We start from the raw sequence: 17078 nt of genomic DNA on the forward strand, positions 1-17078 counted from the left end.
CCCCCCCCGCCCCCCCCAGCACCGCCATGGCCGACGAGCTCGACTTCACCACGGGCGATGCCGGCGCCTCCTCCACCTACCCCATGCAGTGCTCAGCGCTGCGCAAGAACGGCTTCGTGGTGCTCAAGGGGCGCCCCTGCAAGATCGTGGAGATGTCCACCTCCAAGACGGGCAAGCACGGCCACGCCAAGGTGAGCGCTGGGCCCGCAGTCTGTGTTCCCGGCCGGCTGGCAGGGATGGGTGTAGCGTTTCATTTGGCTCTCTGTCTTGTCTTTGCCTTTCTCGCAGCGGCGTCTCGCGTGTCTCGTCGCTCCAGAGCTGGCTCAAGGGTTTCCAGTCATGTAAAGCAGGAACGATTGAGGACGGGGGCGGGGGGGGTAGGGTTAGTTTTTTTCTCTCCCAACTTTAACGCGTTAACGCTTTTTGAAAAAAAAACAAACAAACCAACAACAGAAAAAGGTTTAACGCTGATAGTGACAAAACCAGTTTCTGTAATGGGGGAAGAGTAAGTTCTGGAAGGGGGGCTGATGAAATCACTAGGGCGTGGTTGGGCTGTGCTGTCGCTACCCACCACAGCACTTTTGTGTCTGCCCGTGCCGGCACTCTCACTGTTGTAGTGCCAGACCAGAAGGGCCCGTGCCGTGTTACATAATCCGGAGGGCTCCGCGGACACTCAGTACTCCCTGGGCCTGCTCTGGCCCTGTTTTGCTGCCTTTGCCTCGCAGCTCTTTCCTTTTCCCAGCACTGGCAGAGGAGTGCCTTCCTCCTCCTCTGTCTCAGTAGGGCCGTTCTCAGTCGCTGTCTGGGGCTGCTACCTGAGCAGTTGGCTCGTGCAGCTGTCCAGAGCAAGGCTGGAATCCTGCCTCATTCATTCAGCCACTCTTCATGCTGGGTATGTGAGAGTTTAGAGACAGGTCTGTTACAAGCACAGACTAATGAGATTTTTAAGTTTCCACAACCTTGTGTGATATGTGTAGGTGGGTGGAGTATTTGTCAAAGCTAGAGTATACTAAGCTCTTGCCAGTTTTTTCCTTTCTCCTTCCCTTTTTTTAATAGATACAATTTTCTTAAATGCAGAAATGTGTAGAGGACTCAAGAAGAGCTGGTTAAACTGGCCATGTAAGCTCCAGCTGCAGTGGGCACTGCAACTGGCAAAAGGGAGATGGGGGCTGCCGTGATCTCTCCGCATGACCACTGCTTTTCCCCTTAACCTCTGCATTGTCAGCAACACTGTTGTGTTTCTCAGAACAGCTAGAACTTGAAATACACATTTTCTTAACCTCTGCACGCCCGGAGCTTGCTGCTGTAAATCTACAGAAGGCAGTGAAAGACAACAGTGATCTTGTTCTCATGCAGGGTTTCTGTAGTGTTCTCTTGAAGGGATCAAGAGGCTTCCTCTCGGTGTGAGGGATGTTTCCTACCACAAGCAAAGGGTCTAGGTGGAATCTCTTAGAAGGCTGTGTGAAACCAGGTATCTTAGGTGCCATACGGCAGTGGCATGTTGCTTCTGTAGGACCAACAGTAACTGAAGTTATTTTTCTACTCTTACAGGTCCACTTGGTTGGTATTGATATCTTCACTGGTAAAAAATATGAAGATATTTGCCCATCGACTCATAACATGGATGTTCCAAATATCAAGAGGAATGATTACCAGGTGAGTTAACAGTTATAAGGGGCTTTATACTCTTAATACCACATGTAAATTCTCTTTATCGCCAAATTTGTCTCTCGATAAAGTACTGTTGTCAGAATTAATAGAACTTGTTTTTCAAGGCATCTCATACCTAAACTCGTAGCATTTACTGAATTGTTAAGACTGTCAAAACTCACTATAAAGAGGAAGCTCCTTAGTGTATTAACAGCCTCATGTTACAGTAGTAATCTTTAAACGTGACAGGTAATAGACATAATTCATAACCATGGTTTTTAACTGTTGTTATAAGGTCACTTCTGTGTTCTTTGTGATACTGCCATCCTTTAAAATATGGAGAGAGGTTATCCCTGCTGCCAGTTATTATTAGTTAAAGGATAGTCAAGCTCTCACTTCAGGTAAATTTGAACCAAAGCATATATTGTCATTTATAATTTCCCTCTTACATAGGGTAGATGAATCCCCAAACAGTCTTAAACTGTATCTGTTGCCAGTTCTAACTTGCTACAGTTTTTTCTCCTCCTCATGTGGAGCTGGCTTTAGTTGATATCAAATAATTTTGGTGCTCCTGAAGTCTGCACTGAAATACCTGTATGAAGGGAGCTCAGCAGCCTTCTGTAATGCCTTCTGTGGTATGGATAGTGAGCTCTTAAAAGCAGCACGGTTCAGGTTGAGTTGTAGTGTGTTCAGTATATTCCCATTGTATTGGGAATAGTTCTGGTCAGGAGTTAATACATCCACATCATCTGGAAAGCTGCAGATGATTGACAAAGCCCAAATCCAGTGTTTTAGCAACTCTTCAAAACAGCTGATGCTGTTGGGACATAGTGTGACCAGCCTGTCTTAGAGCTCAGACCTTCCAAGAAATTCTTAATGTTACCTTGGTGGTCTTTCTCCATTTCTTGTGTTCATATTGCTGCTGAAATTCCTGCTGTTTCTCAGACTTGTTAGGGTAGCCTTTGGATTTACTGTTACATGTTCCCAATTCCCCAGCCTGCTCTGTCAAAATAGCCATTCCCCTTAGCTCAGGCTTTTGGTTAGGCTGAAAACAGCACTATAGAAGTGGTCCGTGACTTGGTGGATGTTCCCTGATTAACTGACTAGTGTTTAATGTAAATGACAGTATCTCACTGTAGAAATGCAGGTGTGGAGGTGTACAGTTAAACTGTTGTGTACTTTGTACACTTCACACAAACAGTGCTATTCAGTGAACACTATTCCAGTTATTGTTTCTAATTCACAGATAAAGCTGAACCAGTGACCTGGAAGCAGCACATTTCCCAAATCACAAGGGTGGGTTTTGCAGTGCCCAGCATAGTAGGAAGTAACCAGCAGGTTTCTGTTGGTTCTTGACAGCAGACTGGCCTTTGCTACAGTTGCCCTAAGTCAGCCCACTAAACTTATTAAAAACTGACTTACAGAAGGTTCTTAACTGTTACAAACACAATACTAAAGAACCATTGTAACAGGTAGAGTTCACTGCTTTCTGCTTACCTTCAGCTACTACCTGTTAGTGACTGATGATGTTAAACTTCCTAAAAGTGGCCTTCTCTTCATAGCTGATAGGCATTCAGGATGGGTATCTCTCCCTGCTGACGGAAAGTGGTGAAGTTCGTGAGGATCTAAAGTTGCCAGAAGGGGATCTCGGCAAAGAAATAGAAGGAAAATTCAATGCCAATGAAGATGTGCAGGTGAGTATGGAGGGCAGACAAGAACAGTTATGGCTAATTCCACTTCATGATGCAATGAGGAAGTCTTATTCTGGTATTGACCACTTGTATCTCTTTGCGAAGAGCGGGTTAGAGGGGTGGGAGTTCACCCTTTGAGATGTAGAAGGACTTTTGTAGTGGAGTACTCAAAAGAGATGGGATAGATACTAAGATGTGAAAGTCTGTACCTTCTAGGAGCACTTCCTGTGGCATGGTCTGGAGCTCACCTCTGTGTCTTCTCTTCCAGATTTCTGTCATAAGTGCAATGAATGAAGAATGTGCTGTAGCCATAAAGCCTTGCAAGTAAAGAAGATCGCCAGGCTCGGGCAACTGCTCAGGTCTGGACAAACCACAGATCTATAAATTTGGTTCTTATTGTCACCAAAGCTCTGGCCTTCACAAGCAACCTCATTTCCTTTTTGAATTGTTAAAAAGCAGTGCTGGATTCTGGATTAGTGTTGCAGGCTAACTGGCAGTTTTCAAAATCACTGAGATTTTAATTCCTTAATTGTAACTATTTTAACATTCCTGTGGGTTTCAGCTATGAATCTAAGAAACCAATCAGGTGTTACTAGTGGATATATTTTTATTTGCTTGAGCAAAACAGTGTTTGTCTGTATGAACAGACAAAATACAGTATTCAGGGGCTTTTAGATAAGCTGGTAGGTATCTAGGATTATAAAGTGACCTAGAGCACAAATAGTATTTTTCTTGACATCTTTAGGTAGAACTGACAATAAAAGTAGCCTTTTTTTTTTTTTCTTTTTTTTAAAGCTTAAGTACTTTGTGGATTGGGACTCTTGCAGAACTGTAGGTGCCAATCACAACTTTTAGACCAAGAAACTCAAGTGATCAGAAATGCCAGCTGGCTTGACCAAGCCCCGGTGGCCACGTGCAACTTAACTGTATTACCTCTGTTTTCTTCTTTGCCAACTTGTTGGCTTATTGTAATGATAAAATGGTTTTAAAAAAAAAAAGCCTACCTGTAGTTTAGGCAGGCAATTGGAATATTGGGTAGATAAGACATAGATAGGTCAAGGGGACACAAAGGTGAGAATGGATGTTAAAGCTATAGACTTTCACTCGAGGCCTTTGTCAGACTTGAAAAATAAAATAGAAAAATGCAGTTCAATTGCTTTCCTTTATTATATTTATCTTAAAACTATAAAAGGGTGACAAACTCCATGGGAATCTGTTGCAGTGCTTCCAGCTTTAGGTTTTAACCTTCAGGTTCAGACCATATTTTTGTAGCACAGGGACCACATGTTTTTCAAAAAGTGGGACAAACTGTAGCATTGAGCCTAAACTAAATGCATGTGATTCTTTTTAAGAAAAAAATAAAACTATTGTATTTTCAAAATATAAACTTGACAGACGATACCGAACAACCATGGCTTAACTATAAAACACTTGCTACCTAGTTAGGAAAGCTGGCTCCTGTCCTAGAGAGTTCTGAGTCATAGCAACACGCCTGCATGCCTCTAACTATATAGTAGCTTAACAAGGCTTCACAGCAATAGTTATGGAAGGATAATTAGCCTGCTCCTGTTTAAGGCGTTCAGCTTGAATTCTAAGACTTGGTGACTCTTCATGAGTGGGAAACTTCCTTAGTCCATGGCTCAGACCTCTCTTCACAGCTGATAAATCGTTCCATGAACTTGCCTTAATCTTCAGTGGCTGGTGGAGGATGACACGTAAGCTCGTGGCTTGCTGCCCCAGACAGCACGCACAACTCGCACCACTGGCAGCGAGAGTCAGGCTTCACGCTGCTCTCAGCTGCTTCAGATGTGTTCAGCTTCATAGTTTGTACTCTCTAGTCCCCGAAGGGCTCGTGGCAACTGTCCTGAACTGCCCTTGGACACAACCGTGGCAGGGCTTAGCAAATGCAGGTGGCAAAAACATGCATTTCCCACAGACTCCTCGCGCCAGGGAGAGCAGTACCAGTGATGGTAAAGACAGCAATAAATACACTCTGGTAATAAAGCACAGTTACCTGGGACACCTGGCAGAAGCAGGACCTGCCTCATGCTCTTGCCTAGCACAATACATGTTGCAGGTGAACTCTGTAAATAGCACCTTGACTGAAATGGCAAAGCTGCTCTTAGAAGAAGCTGTAGATTGTAATGCCTTCAGAATAGTTCTGAAGCATGTGTGGAATAGGTGAGGCTACTCTGCACTATGCTCATTCCTGCCTCTCCACTGGGCTGGTACCTGGAAGACAGGCTTTGTTGGCTTTGGAGGTGACTAAGAGCACTGATGATAGTGCTGACAGCAATTTAAGCTGTGTGGTGTCACATGGGAAGTCATAGGTTGCTATATCAAACTAATGCAAGTTCTGATGCTATCATCATATTACAAATACTTCTAATATGCTTGAAAACTACGAGACTTGAATTTGTCCTTGTTCTTGATAGTGTTTTAGTCTACTTTCAGATGCCTGCCTATCCTCAAAACCCTTGTTGGAAGACAGGTATTTGATGCCACTGGCTCACAATCTGAGCAGTTACTCAGACTAAGCTCTCTGGGACCAGGGCTGGTTTTAGTCCTGTTCCTACAAGCGGGGTTCAGGCCTGACTGGAGTTTTCAAGTAATACAGCAATCTAAAGAGGTTTTATGACCTCCAGCTTGCTGGAAGAGCCCTCCTTGGGCCTTTCAGACATCCTTCTATTGCAACCTTCAGTTCTGCAAGATTTAAATGGTTAAGTACTTCATTATAGGTTTGTTCTTATATACTTAGTTGTCTTTTGTGAAGCACTTCAGACACCATGGAAGTGCAAAGCATCATGCATGAAGCTTCCCATAAGATAATACATAAGCATGTCTTAAGCATAATCTCCAAGTTTCAGTAAGGTTAAAAGTTGCTTCTAAATTAGAACATGTATTCAAGGCTTTTTTTTTTCCAAACCGAGGTGTTTCAGTTTCCTGTCAGAATCGTTGCAACAAACTTTGTTTGTGATCAGTAATCCATAGAGGTGTGTATTTTTAAGATCCATAACCAAGTGCTTAGGGAAGTTCTTTCATAGCTTTGCTTAAAAACAAATCTTACCAGTGTATTTGTTCTGTATTACTGTCTTAACACTTAAATTGTGTCAAAATCATAAACTATAAACTTCTGATAGCTGATGGCAATTGCTTAAAGGCTGTGAACACAGGGAGGTGATGAGAGGTGTTTCCACTCCAAATAATGCATTTTTTTATGGCTCCTGTTCATTGAGTTTCTCTTACTACTTTACACAATTGGAAAGACTGCAGTGTTTCCTGCCTCAAATGTTGGCAAATAATACTTTGAGATTTCAATAGATCCTTCTAATTTTTGCTTACAATGGTGGTTTTTCAACTGGGCTCTTGCTGGTTGAGCCATGTTCTCAGGGCTGTTTTTTTTAAGAAGTTAGCTGAAGTTCATTGTTTCTCTTGTAGGTTTTTGTAATCCACAGTGTACCCAGAAACAGTGCACAGTCTGTAGTTTCACAATGCAGATAATTTTACCTAATCTGTAAAGAAGTCAAGTTTGTTGACAGTTCAAACTCTTATGGTTGCTGCAGGTCAGTCTCACAGAACTCAAAATTCAATAAATCCCACTTTTTTTCCCTTTTTTTTTTTTATTTTATTTGATTGAGTAATTAGAATGTAGTTTGTTACAGTAGAACTAAATTCAGGCTATTATAAAAGAACCTTGCTAAGGATATTTCGAGTATCCATTGGGAATGTTGTGAAGGTGTGGATCCTGGAGGCATGGTGGAGCGATCAGCATGGAATGAGGGGGTCGGGAGCCTCTCCAACGCCTGCAGCCCGGCCCTACAGGATTTGGCACCCGAGAGTGACTTGGTTTGTGAACTCCAAGGAACTGTTTGCTGTGCTTTGCTGTATCGCAGAAACCCTTGTTGTCCTGTGCTGTCTGTTGTAAGCAAACCTGTCTTCTCCGAGGGAAAAGGGGAGCGACGGCCACAGCTGGAGTTATGGATCATGGGACAATCCAAACCCTGCTCCCGGCCCGAGCGGCTCCCGCGGCTCTCTTTTGGTAGCTTGTGTTCTCAACACCATGGAAACGATCAGGGGAAAAGAGATTTGTACGTGTGTGTTTTGCTCCAGAAATAATAATAATAAAGGTGTCAGTGCTGTGGGGAGGCTGGTGCTGGTTACACTGAACGGGACCGCGGGAGGGCCGCGCGGGGGGGCTCCGGCAGCCCGGTCCCTGGGGTGGGGGTCCCTGGGGTGGGGGTGGAGGGAGAGACGCGCGGCTGCGAGAGGACCGCGCGCGCGCGCGCGCCGGCCCCGCGGGAATAGCGCCGGGAATTCCATGTGGGATCCCGTCCCCGGCGCCGCCATGTCCCCGGGAGCGCCCCCGCCTCCCGGCGTGCCGCGCGCGCCGGCGCGGTGACGTCACCGCCGGGGCTATAAAAGCGCCGCGCGGCCGCTGTCACTTCCTTTCATCGGGAGCGGCGGGGCGGGAGCGCCATGGCGCCGGTGAGAGGGGGCGGCGAGGGGGCCGCGGGGGAGCTGTGGGGCGGGCGGGGGGCCGGCGGCCGGCCCGGTGACAAGCGCGGGTCTCCCCGAGAGGGCTTGGAGTGGGGGGCGGCCGGGGGGAGGTGGCTGCAGTGAGCGTCGCTCGCCGGGAGGTGGCGCTCCCGCTGCCGTGTCCCCCTTGCTCCGTGTTCCGCCTCTTAAGCCATATGTGACCCCCCCATGCCGTGTGTGTCCCCTCCTTTTCCCTCTTCTTGTGTTCCCCCTTACTGCCGTGTGTTCCCCACTCCTCTCAGTGTGTCCTCCGACAGTGTGTCCACCCATCCCTCCCGTGCCGTGTGTCCCCCTCTCCTACCCTGTGTCCCCCCAGTGCCATGTGCCCCCTTTCCCCACAGTGTGTCCCCCATCGTGTGTCCCACTCTGCCGTGAGTACTCCCTCTTCCATCGTGTGTCCTCATCCCTCCCCTGCCATGTCCACCCCACCACCCCTTTGCTCAGATAAAAGCTTTCTCTGGCACGGTTTCTTAATGTTGGTTGTTTGGGGGTTTTTTGTGTGCGTGTGTCTGTCTGTTTGTTTTAGCAAAAAGACAGAAAGTCTAAAAAGTCCACCTGGAAGTTTTGCCTTGACCTGACCCATCCTGTCGAAGATGGAATTTTTGATTCAGGGAATTTTGTAAGTCATGGTTTTGCTTGTACTTGTGACGAATAGTATAATTAAAGCCTTATTACAGTAGCTGAGTTACACCTGAAAAGCTACATTCTTAATTAGTAAGATCAGCAGCTGTCCTTTAAATTATCAGCGCTTTTAAAAAGTTATTTGGCTTTAGTTGTCTTTTATAGACAGCATAGTTCGTATCTGTCCATGAATAGAACTGTTTAAAATTCTGTTTTAGCAAGGGACTGATATTTTATAATCACATGCTCTAAAATCTTTCTGCATTGTAAATACTTCTGTGAGGACATGAGTAAACGGTGGTTTTTAATGTTGCTGCATGACTAGGGTCCCTTCCCTAGTTTATACCTAGGGTGCCATTCCCTAGTGTTCTCTTTCTTTGGTGTTGAAACAGGAACAGTTCCTAAAGGAGAAGGTTAAGGTCAATGGTAAAACTGGGAACTTGGGCAACACTGTTCACATTGAACGTCTGAAGAACAAGATCACGGTGACATCCGAGAAGCAATTTTCCAAAAGGTTGGCATGGGTTTCCTTCTGTTGTGTTTGTGATAGAGAGTTTTGAACTGGTTTATGTTGAACATAAAATCATAGAGTCATTAATGTTGGAGAAGATCGTCAGGATCATGTCCACCACTAAATCATGTCCCTGAAATAGCCATTAATATTCATTTCCTGCTTGCAAAAGGGATTTCACTTAGTGCACTTCTGATACTTAGAGAGGTGTCAGCTCTAACCTTCATAGCACTTGTAAATATTAGTGAAATATGTAATTAAAACAGATTTATCATATTAGATACTTTAAAGACTGCTTTTTAAAACTAAAGGCTTGATTGCAAATTAAGCTCACTCTAAGCATATTAATACAAATACTCTGAATAGGTCTTCAGAAGTGTATCAAGGGAAGATGGACCTTTAACAGGGTGGCTGTTTGATTATTTAGTTGGTTGTATTAAAGTGTGTATGTGTGTGTGTGGTATGTGTTGTTGCAAAGACCCCCATAAGTTAAATGAAGCCTTAAAGTGCTAATTTTGTTAGGACACAGCAGATGAGTGCACTGATCAGAGGTACAGATCCTTCCCTCCATCCCCCCTTCATTTGCTGATACGGATGCACCAGAATCTGTTCCATGGAACCAAGGTTTAGAATCAGTTCTCTAGACCAAGGTTTAAAACCACTTACCAATGCTTTTCAGTTACTGGCATTTTGCTGTTTAGTCAAAAAACAACAAATAATGAATTTTTGCATATGTATAACGAAAACTTGCTTTTATTACTTGTTACTTAGAATAATCTTCTGTTTCTGGGTGTGATCAGTGTGTCTTGGGTGGAGTGCAGACAGCAGCAAGGGTTGTTCAGAGAGAAAGTTCTGACATGAAATTCCTGTTTTCAAGGTACCTCAAATACCTCACAAAGAAGTACCTCAAGAAGAACAACCTGCGGGACTGGCTCCGTGTTGTGGCGTCGGACAAGGAGACGTATGAGCTGCGCTACTTCCAGATCAGCCAGGATGAGGAAGGATCAGAGTCCGAGGAATAATGGAATCCTGGCCTTATGCTCAACACAGAGTACAAAAGACTAGAACATCTATTTATAAGAACACTTAACTTATTGGTGAATAAAGACTTTGTACCCTGTTTGACAGAGCATGGTTAGTTTTCTAGTATTTTTCTTTCATTAAAAAGCAACTCCGGGAAATGGTTTGATTTGCAATTTTCCTTCCATTGCCAGAAATCAGCTGGTCACTTGGCACCAGTGAGAGTCACAGTAGGAGAATACTGAGCCCTTTGCCCAGCACACCTGTGGGACAGTTTTTAATCATATTGGTACAAATAATCCTGGAGCTTTTTGTGACTGAAAGTACCAGCTCCTGCTAATTTACATGGAGCTAATGGCATAATACTTAATAAAAGCTTACTTTTAATTATGTTAGTTAAAAAACAGGCTTACAAATTGTACTTATTTTTCACCTAATTCGTTAGTTGGTTGTAGTATTCCTGTGTATAACCACAAGTCAAACTCCAGTATGACAGAGGTTTATTAGCCACATTTATATTAGATTGATGAGATGGAGACAAATCTCATTGCCAGCATCCAGCTAAAACAACTTAAAAGAAGCAGTGAGATGTACTTTAATATTGACAGTGACTGAATGCCAGAAAATCCATACAGATGGTTCTACTTTCATGATGTATTTTACAGTTCTTGTATTTGACTTCTGGGATTATTTCCTTAATACAAGCATTTCTTTAGTACAAGTGGGGGTTTTTCATTGAAACACAAACCACTCCAAATCCTGTAAAACAGTTCTTCTGTTTGTGTAATAGTAAGAGAAATTTGATAAATTTTCACTATGAAGAAATATTTGTGAGCCTGCAGCTGCAGTAACTGCTGCATGTGGATGCATTTCAGTGCCATGTGCTGTTGGGCTGATAGTGTCCTCTGCATGTGATTTATTATTACTCTCAGGTCCCAGAGCATTGGTGAAATCTGGAATAAGTCAACATCATAAAATAGGGATTCATGTAGGCTCTGATATTGATTTTTGTGCTTGAACAAATCTGCTAGTTCAGGCTGAAGTGTGCCTACTAAATAGTTTGATTTCCTGATGATTTTTTTTTTTTATGAATTATATCAGCATTGTTTCTGCTGGCAAACCTCTGACACAGTCTAGTTAGAGACTTGCCAAAGCCCAAAGCAATGCATTAACAGTCCAATGGCACCCACTTTGGCTACCTGAATCTAAATGAGAAGTACAGAAGGGGAGATGAACTTTGTCAACAGCCTTTGGGGTCCCATTTGTCATTTTGCAATGTGCTTGAGCAGCTTTTCCTGACGGGTGGCCCAGGGAGAGGAAAGGAAGCAGCAGTGGAACAACAGCTACTTGTGTCATCTCTGCCTTGCTGGTTTGTTTCATTTTGCTGCCTCAGAGGTAGCAAAAGGAAGGGAGCAGCGTGTGGCTGCCAGACAGATGTGTTGGACTTCATATGCTTCAGTGGAAATAAAACACTAGAAGACCTGTCCTGATCTAGGGCACTGGGTAATGCTGCCTTGGAATTTCCCACTGGAGAAAAAACAGGCAGTTTTGAAGCAACAACTAAAGGTTCTTGCTTTTCTGTAATTCCAAAGATCACTGATGCTGTTACAAAGCATTTACAGTATTGTTAGTTCATACTGGGTTGAAAAAGCCACGTTTTTCCCGGTAAACTTGCAAGTATTTGTAAAGCTGATTTCTTTGCTGCAGGAAGTTAAGCAAAGGGCCTGACTTAAGAGTTGTGTTTCAAAACACACCCCCACCTGGTGTTTCAGAGTTGTGCTTTTATGTGACAATACATCCTTTATACCTCACTGACAGGACAAACCTGTTGTGATTAAATGGAACAAGCACAAACAGAATCGGAGCTAATGGGATCATGGTGCCTTGTTATCCTTCCTTTCAAAGCAGGCTGGCAGTGTGTGGTTGTACAGCCGAGCAGATACAGATTGTCATTAGTCAGGAGAGAGGGAAACAAGGCCTGGGATTGCAGGCAAAGCAACTTATTTCCTAGCTGTGTTTGGAGGAAAACTGCCAGAGTGCTCATGCAGTTGTATTACTCCCTGAGCTTCACTGCAGTGAGGATGGAGCCTTAGAATTCCTTACTCTGATGCTTGAAAATGTTGGTAACCTTTGAAAAACCAGAATTCTGATTAACAACTGTGGATCTAGAGTACTTAGCAAATTTAGGAACATTTTCCTTCAGGTAGCAGCCAGGCATTTTGGTTTTGTCCCTGTGTTGCTGCCCAAGCTCTGCTGTCTGTACCGAGAACCTCCCAACTCTGATTTTAGGAGCATGGGGGCTGTTACAGCTCTTAATGCAGGAGAGGTTTTATGAGGTGAAGGTGCATGTATGTGTTAGGCACAGAAGCCACAAAGAGGGATTTTAAATTTAAATGGAGCTTTTAGAGTCCGATTGTTAAATTATTCACGGAGAAAACTTGCTGGAGTCCACAGATGAGAATTTGACCTCAGGAAACACTTCAGAAAAAACGGTGATTCTTTCATAAATTCATGTACTTCACAACCAAAGAGGCCAGGTGTGATGCAGGTGGCAGTCAGGGAACAAAGCCTGTTATTGTTCAAATGTAAATTAATGCAAATTATCCTGATTAGAATTGAAGCAAGCTTTTTCAGAAGCCAGAGGTCAGTGTTTCTGTGATCCCTGATGGGGATGCAGCTCTGCCCTGCTGGGAGCGGCCAGGTACCTTCCTCAGGGACCTGGCAGGCCAATTGTTTCTTTCCAACTAGAGTCTGCTGTAAAATCACCAGTTTTGTTCATCTTTGTTTTGAAAGTTAAAAGATCCTGAACAGCTTGATAGTGGACAGGATTGACTGCTGGAATTTTCCATGTTTAGTGCTGGACAAGAGCCCAGAAAAGCCCTGCTCGATGGAGGGACAGGTTCTCTTTGGAGCTGCAGGGACACATGCTCCTGCATCAGCCACAGGATGAAGCTATTGGGAAAAATGACATACCCACAGCACAAAGTTCAGCAGCCACAGAAACATGTTCCAGTCTCAGGTGATGCTCAGGGTGCTCTAGGATTTCCAGAAGGGATAAGCATGAAATCCAGCAGGAGTGAGTGCTTTGAGAGCACTGCTTTGCCTCCACTCAGCTGAGAGCCCTGGTCCATCAAGCCAGAAGTGTAATTAGGAGAGAGGAATAATCACTGCAAAGCACCAGTTGCACTGGTAGCACAGCAGATGGGCCTGGGCCAGCACCTGCCAGCTCAGGGCTCAGGAGGGCAATGGCACTATAACTCTTACTAGACTTCAATATAGCCAAAATTTTTACATATATATGTATTCTATATTTTATAAACATATATAAATATGTTATAAAAATATATTACTCTCCCTTTCATTTTTCAATGTTTTTCCCCTTTATTTCTCAAAAGATGTTTTTGCTGCCCTTCCCCAAATAAAATCGGTTTATGAGAGACATCCCACACGTGTAAAATTCCAATGTCTGTCAAACAAAATGAAGAAACAGAGATTTCTAAGCACAAGTGGCTGTTGCCAGAGCAGCAGTAGCAGCACCACATAAGCTATTTATGTGTGAGCACAGAGATATTATTTTTCTGCACCACCAGTCTCTATCAGTTTTACTGCAGCAAAACTCTCATTGTCTTCCATTAAAAAAAAACAAAACAAAACAAAACAACAACCCTCACAGGATTTCACCAGTTTTAAGCATCTCTTTAAGCTACTTCTTGATGTACCTGTGTGCTTTCTGTCTGCTTGCCCTCCTGGCCTATAGCCCCATCAGAAAACAACTTTATTATATACCCAAAAATAGTAAGATCAGCAATAAGAAGGTAAATAATAGCAGGAAGTATCTGAAAAATGTGTTGGGGTACTCATGTATACAATAGACCCAGCATGTGGCAAGTATTAAAGGAGGTGCAGACTCAACATTGTCACAAAACATCAGCACGAAGTAATTAGAAACAGAGAGGCCCATGGAAAAATAAATACTCAATAATAGCCTGGATGTACCCAGCAGCAGGAAATGAGCTTCAGTGGTGGAGTGATCTTATTACACCAAATATAGACAAAAATAAGGAACAATTGCTATTTCTTTTTAAAGGCAAAAACAAAGCAAAAATTTCTAATTGGGCAGATCAGTAGGGATCAAATTGCCTCCTCATTTTGTATATTTATGTGTATTATATGTACAATATATACATATAATCTATATATCTGTATAGTTTATTTATCCATTATATATTTGGAAGGTTCTGAGGTTGCCCCAGCTGTCCTGGCAGGGTAACCCAGAGGGGCATGGTGTGGGCATCTGCCCTGGGGGCAGCACAGGGCTGCAGGACTCAGCAAGGATTCATGTCAGCGCCACCCTTTTTCAGCCTCTAAATCCACCCAGCCCATCCAGCCACTCACCTTTGGATTGCTGCTCAGCTGTCCCATGGATATGGAATAGCTAAATTCCCATGGCACGTGTATTTTTGGCAGGGTGCTGGCCTGAAACCCCTTTTAGGCTTGTCTTGGCACTGTGGCTGCTATTTGAGCCCTAACTCATGCTAAAGCAACACCATTCGGAGCACAAACCATAGGTGGGAGGAGTGGCCTGGGATAACCAGGACAATGGCTACAACATGTCCCAAACACCCCTCTGGCAGGATCACATGAAGCCCTCATGGAGCAGGGTGAGGGATTTTTTTCCAAGGAGAGTGTTTCCATGACCCCTCCGAGCCTGGAAACTGCCCCGAGCAGCTTTTTGCACCTGAATCCCTTTGCTCTGCAGGTTAATAAACACACAAAGTGCCACCAGCTGGGATAGATTTTCCCATTGCTGCCCATCCATGCTAGATTTAAACAAGCAATTAAGAGAGAAATGCTTTAATAGGTTATTAACAAATCTTTTTCCTTTTTTTTTTTTTTAATTAAGTAGTTTAACTTGGCAAGGCAGTTCAAACACCCCATCCCACCCTGTTCCAGCAAGCATTAAAGCATGATTAGAGTCTCATGTTTGTTATGATGTTCTTGCCATTAGTTCAGAGGTTTGATAGGGATTTTAAATGGAAACATGGGACAACAGGCATTTTTTTCAGCAGACCATTGCCCACACAGTGGCTTGATCAACACATTGGTGTTCCCTGCACACTGACAGGATGCTCTGAGCCCAACCTCCAGCTGCCAAAGCCAAAAACAGCATCAGCATCTTCTTAATCACTGGCACAGGGGGCAGGGAGAGGGCAGATGGCACTGCGTAATAAACACAGCAAGGCACACAAACAGCAGAATTGAAAGCAAATAACTAAAATGCTTCAGTTTGATACAGAAGAGTAGAATGCTTCTGGGAGCAGCGCTGCCACTGTCTAGAGCTGGGGAGATCTCAGTTAACCCTTGCTCCTCATCCAGGACAGATAAGAGGGTGTTCAGCCATCGCTGTTCCCAGCCTGGTAACATTTTCCAATGAGGTTGCATTCATCAATCTTCCTCCTTCCAGCTCATTTAGAAAATATTTACACTGTTGGCAGATAAGGCTCCTGAGATAGAGGTAATTCTGCTGACACAGCGAGCTGGGAGCTGTAAAGCCTCTGATCTCCCCAGCAGCTCTTTCACGGCTCTTCCTCCTGCTCCAGCCTGGAATACTGAGAGCCCCACGGGGATAAAGACCCTCTCCATGGCACCAGCTGCAATGGGGCACAGCGTTGGGCTGGCAGAAATAACTGGCAGAGCCTCTGGGTAGGCAGCAAAGGTCTGCTGAACTGGGGTGGTAGCCTGAAGCCCAGAGCAGGAGGGTCCTGCCGTCTCTCCCACCTGTGTAGCACCCACCAGACACCACAGGGACCTGTGTTTTCCTCCCTGTACAGGCTTTTTGGGCAGATGGGTATTTGCTGGAAGCAGAGATCAAGTCTGCATTTCTCTGGACAGCCTCAGGAGTGCAGGATGTAGAGCATCTCAGGGAGCATTGAGAAGTGTGCTGCGGCTTCCGTGCTGCTGCGTGCGGGTGTTTCCATGAGAAATTATATTGGAGCTGAAAAATACGAATCCAAACCAAACACAGGAGCCTTCTAATTACACCAGCCTGGCTATTAAATGTAAATTGCCCCAGTCCTTGCTTTCAAGGCCTGTCAGACCCCTGGCTGACCAGTTACAGCCCCAGTGCCAAAAGGTCTTCACTAACAGCATGGCAGCAGCAAAGTGGTCAAGAAACACAGAAGGGCACCAAAATTTGTTGTATTGGCTTAAAAATCATGACGTTGAATAATGAATTATTTTTTACTCTTCTGCAGTTTAAGGAGTGGTATTTCTCAACTCTTCTCGGCAGGAGATTTAGAAATAAATTCGCTTTTTAAATTAAAGTTTTGGGAAATTGCGTGATGCCAAAGGCTGAAGTTTTAAGCTAAATACATGGAAAAAGCTGTAGTGAGTCTGACCAAAGGTTCTGGACCCCACTGCCCTCCCATCAGTAGAGGTCAGCCACACCTACCAGATTGCAGCAGCTCATGGTTAGGGACTTCCCAAGCCAGAGCTGGTGTCTCTATGTTCAATAACCCTCTCTAGATTCCTTTCCTACTGTAAACTCGTTCAATTATTTCTCCAAACACCAGTAATTGCCAAGCTTGCAGTTATACCAAAAAAAAAAGTATATCTGTGAACCCAGCAGAAGGTGGAGCCAAACAAAGCAGGAATGTTCTGAAGATGAGATGGGCGCTGCTCTCAGGGGGAGGAGGGATGTCCCGGGAAGGTGAGTTGTCCGCCTGAGCATTGCTGGCTCTGACTGCATCCCTGTGCTCCTCCTCCGTAAGCAAAAGCACATCCATGCATTAAAGTGGAAATAATTAAAGGCACAAGATGAGTGGGTTTCCCTACCTCCTGCTGAAGCCTGCTTGGCCCTTTGGAGGAGAAAGTCGTCAATTAATTTTTTGCACAGGACCAATCCAAGCCCAAAGGCATGTGCAGAGCCCAGGGCTGGGCACAGGGATGAACATGACCATAGAATAGCTGTATCAAAACCACATGTATTTTTAACACAATTATTAGATGAAATAACTATTACTCATAATAAAAAACGTACTATGTATCAT

The 17078-nt window shown here is 44.3% G+C and overlaps 2 protein-coding genes across 3 annotated transcripts; both read left to right on the forward strand.

The window, feature by feature from the left end:
- The first annotated feature begins 6 nt into the window (after positions 1 to 6).
- On the forward strand, positions 7 to 7485 carry EIF5A2 (eukaryotic translation initiation factor 5A2). Of its 2 annotated transcripts, XM_027647265.1 has the most exons (5): positions 7 to 191; positions 1552 to 1656; positions 3213 to 3344; positions 3610 to 3700; positions 6780 to 7485. In XM_027647265.1, the coding sequence occupies exons 1-4, from the start codon at positions 27 to 29 to the stop codon at positions 3667 to 3669; spliced, it is 462 nt and encodes a 153-aa protein (XP_027503066.1). In that variant the 5' UTR covers positions 7 to 26; the 3' UTR covers positions 3670 to 3700; positions 6780 to 7485. The 2 variants fall into 2 exon arrangements, with proteins under 2 accessions (XP_027503066.1, XP_027503065.1); XM_027647264.1 differs by having other exon boundaries at positions 3610 to 7484.
- Positions 7486 to 7767: 282 nt separating this feature from the next.
- On the forward strand, positions 7768 to 10141 carry RPL22L1 (ribosomal protein L22 like 1). The gene is made up of 4 exons (XM_027647266.1): positions 7768 to 7826; positions 8404 to 8496; positions 8891 to 9012; positions 9887 to 10141. The coding sequence occupies exons 1-4, from the start codon at positions 7818 to 7820 to the stop codon at positions 10029 to 10031; spliced, it is 369 nt and encodes a 122-aa protein (XP_027503067.1). The 5' UTR covers positions 7768 to 7817; the 3' UTR covers positions 10032 to 10141.
- Positions 10142 to 17078: the final 6937 nt, after the last annotated feature.

The sequence above is a fragment of the Corapipo altera genome, unplaced genomic scaffold (assembly GCF_003945725.1).
Source record: "Corapipo altera isolate COAL_440 unplaced genomic scaffold, ASM394572v1 113, whole genome shotgun sequence".
Taxonomy (NCBI): Eukaryota; Metazoa; Chordata; class Aves; order Passeriformes; family Pipridae; genus Corapipo; species Corapipo altera.

What these genes read in the sequence shown, in the direction of transcription:
- EIF5A2 (XM_027647265.1), top strand. Translation starts at nt 27, where the DNA reads ATGGCCGACGAGCTCGACTTCACCACGGGCGATGCCGGCGCCTCCTCC. An exon ending in TCAAGAGGAATGATTACCAG is followed by an intron (nt 1,657 to 3,212) that starts GTGAGTTAACAG and finishes TTCTCTTCATAG; the next exon opens with CTGATAGGCATTCAGGATGG. An exon ending in ATGCCAATGAAGATGTGCAG is followed by an intron (nt 3,345 to 3,609) that starts GTGAGTATGGAG and finishes CTTCTCTTCCAG; the next exon opens with ATTTCTGTCATAAGTGCAAT.
- RPL22L1 (XM_027647266.1), top strand. An exon ending in TTTTTGATTCAGGGAATTTT is followed by an intron (nt 8,497 to 8,890) that starts GTAAGTCATGGT and finishes GTGTTGAAACAG; the next exon opens with GAACAGTTCCTAAAGGAGAA. An exon ending in GAGAAGCAATTTTCCAAAAG is followed by an intron (nt 9,013 to 9,886) that starts GTTGGCATGGGT and finishes CCTGTTTTCAAG; the next exon opens with GTACCTCAAATACCTCACAA.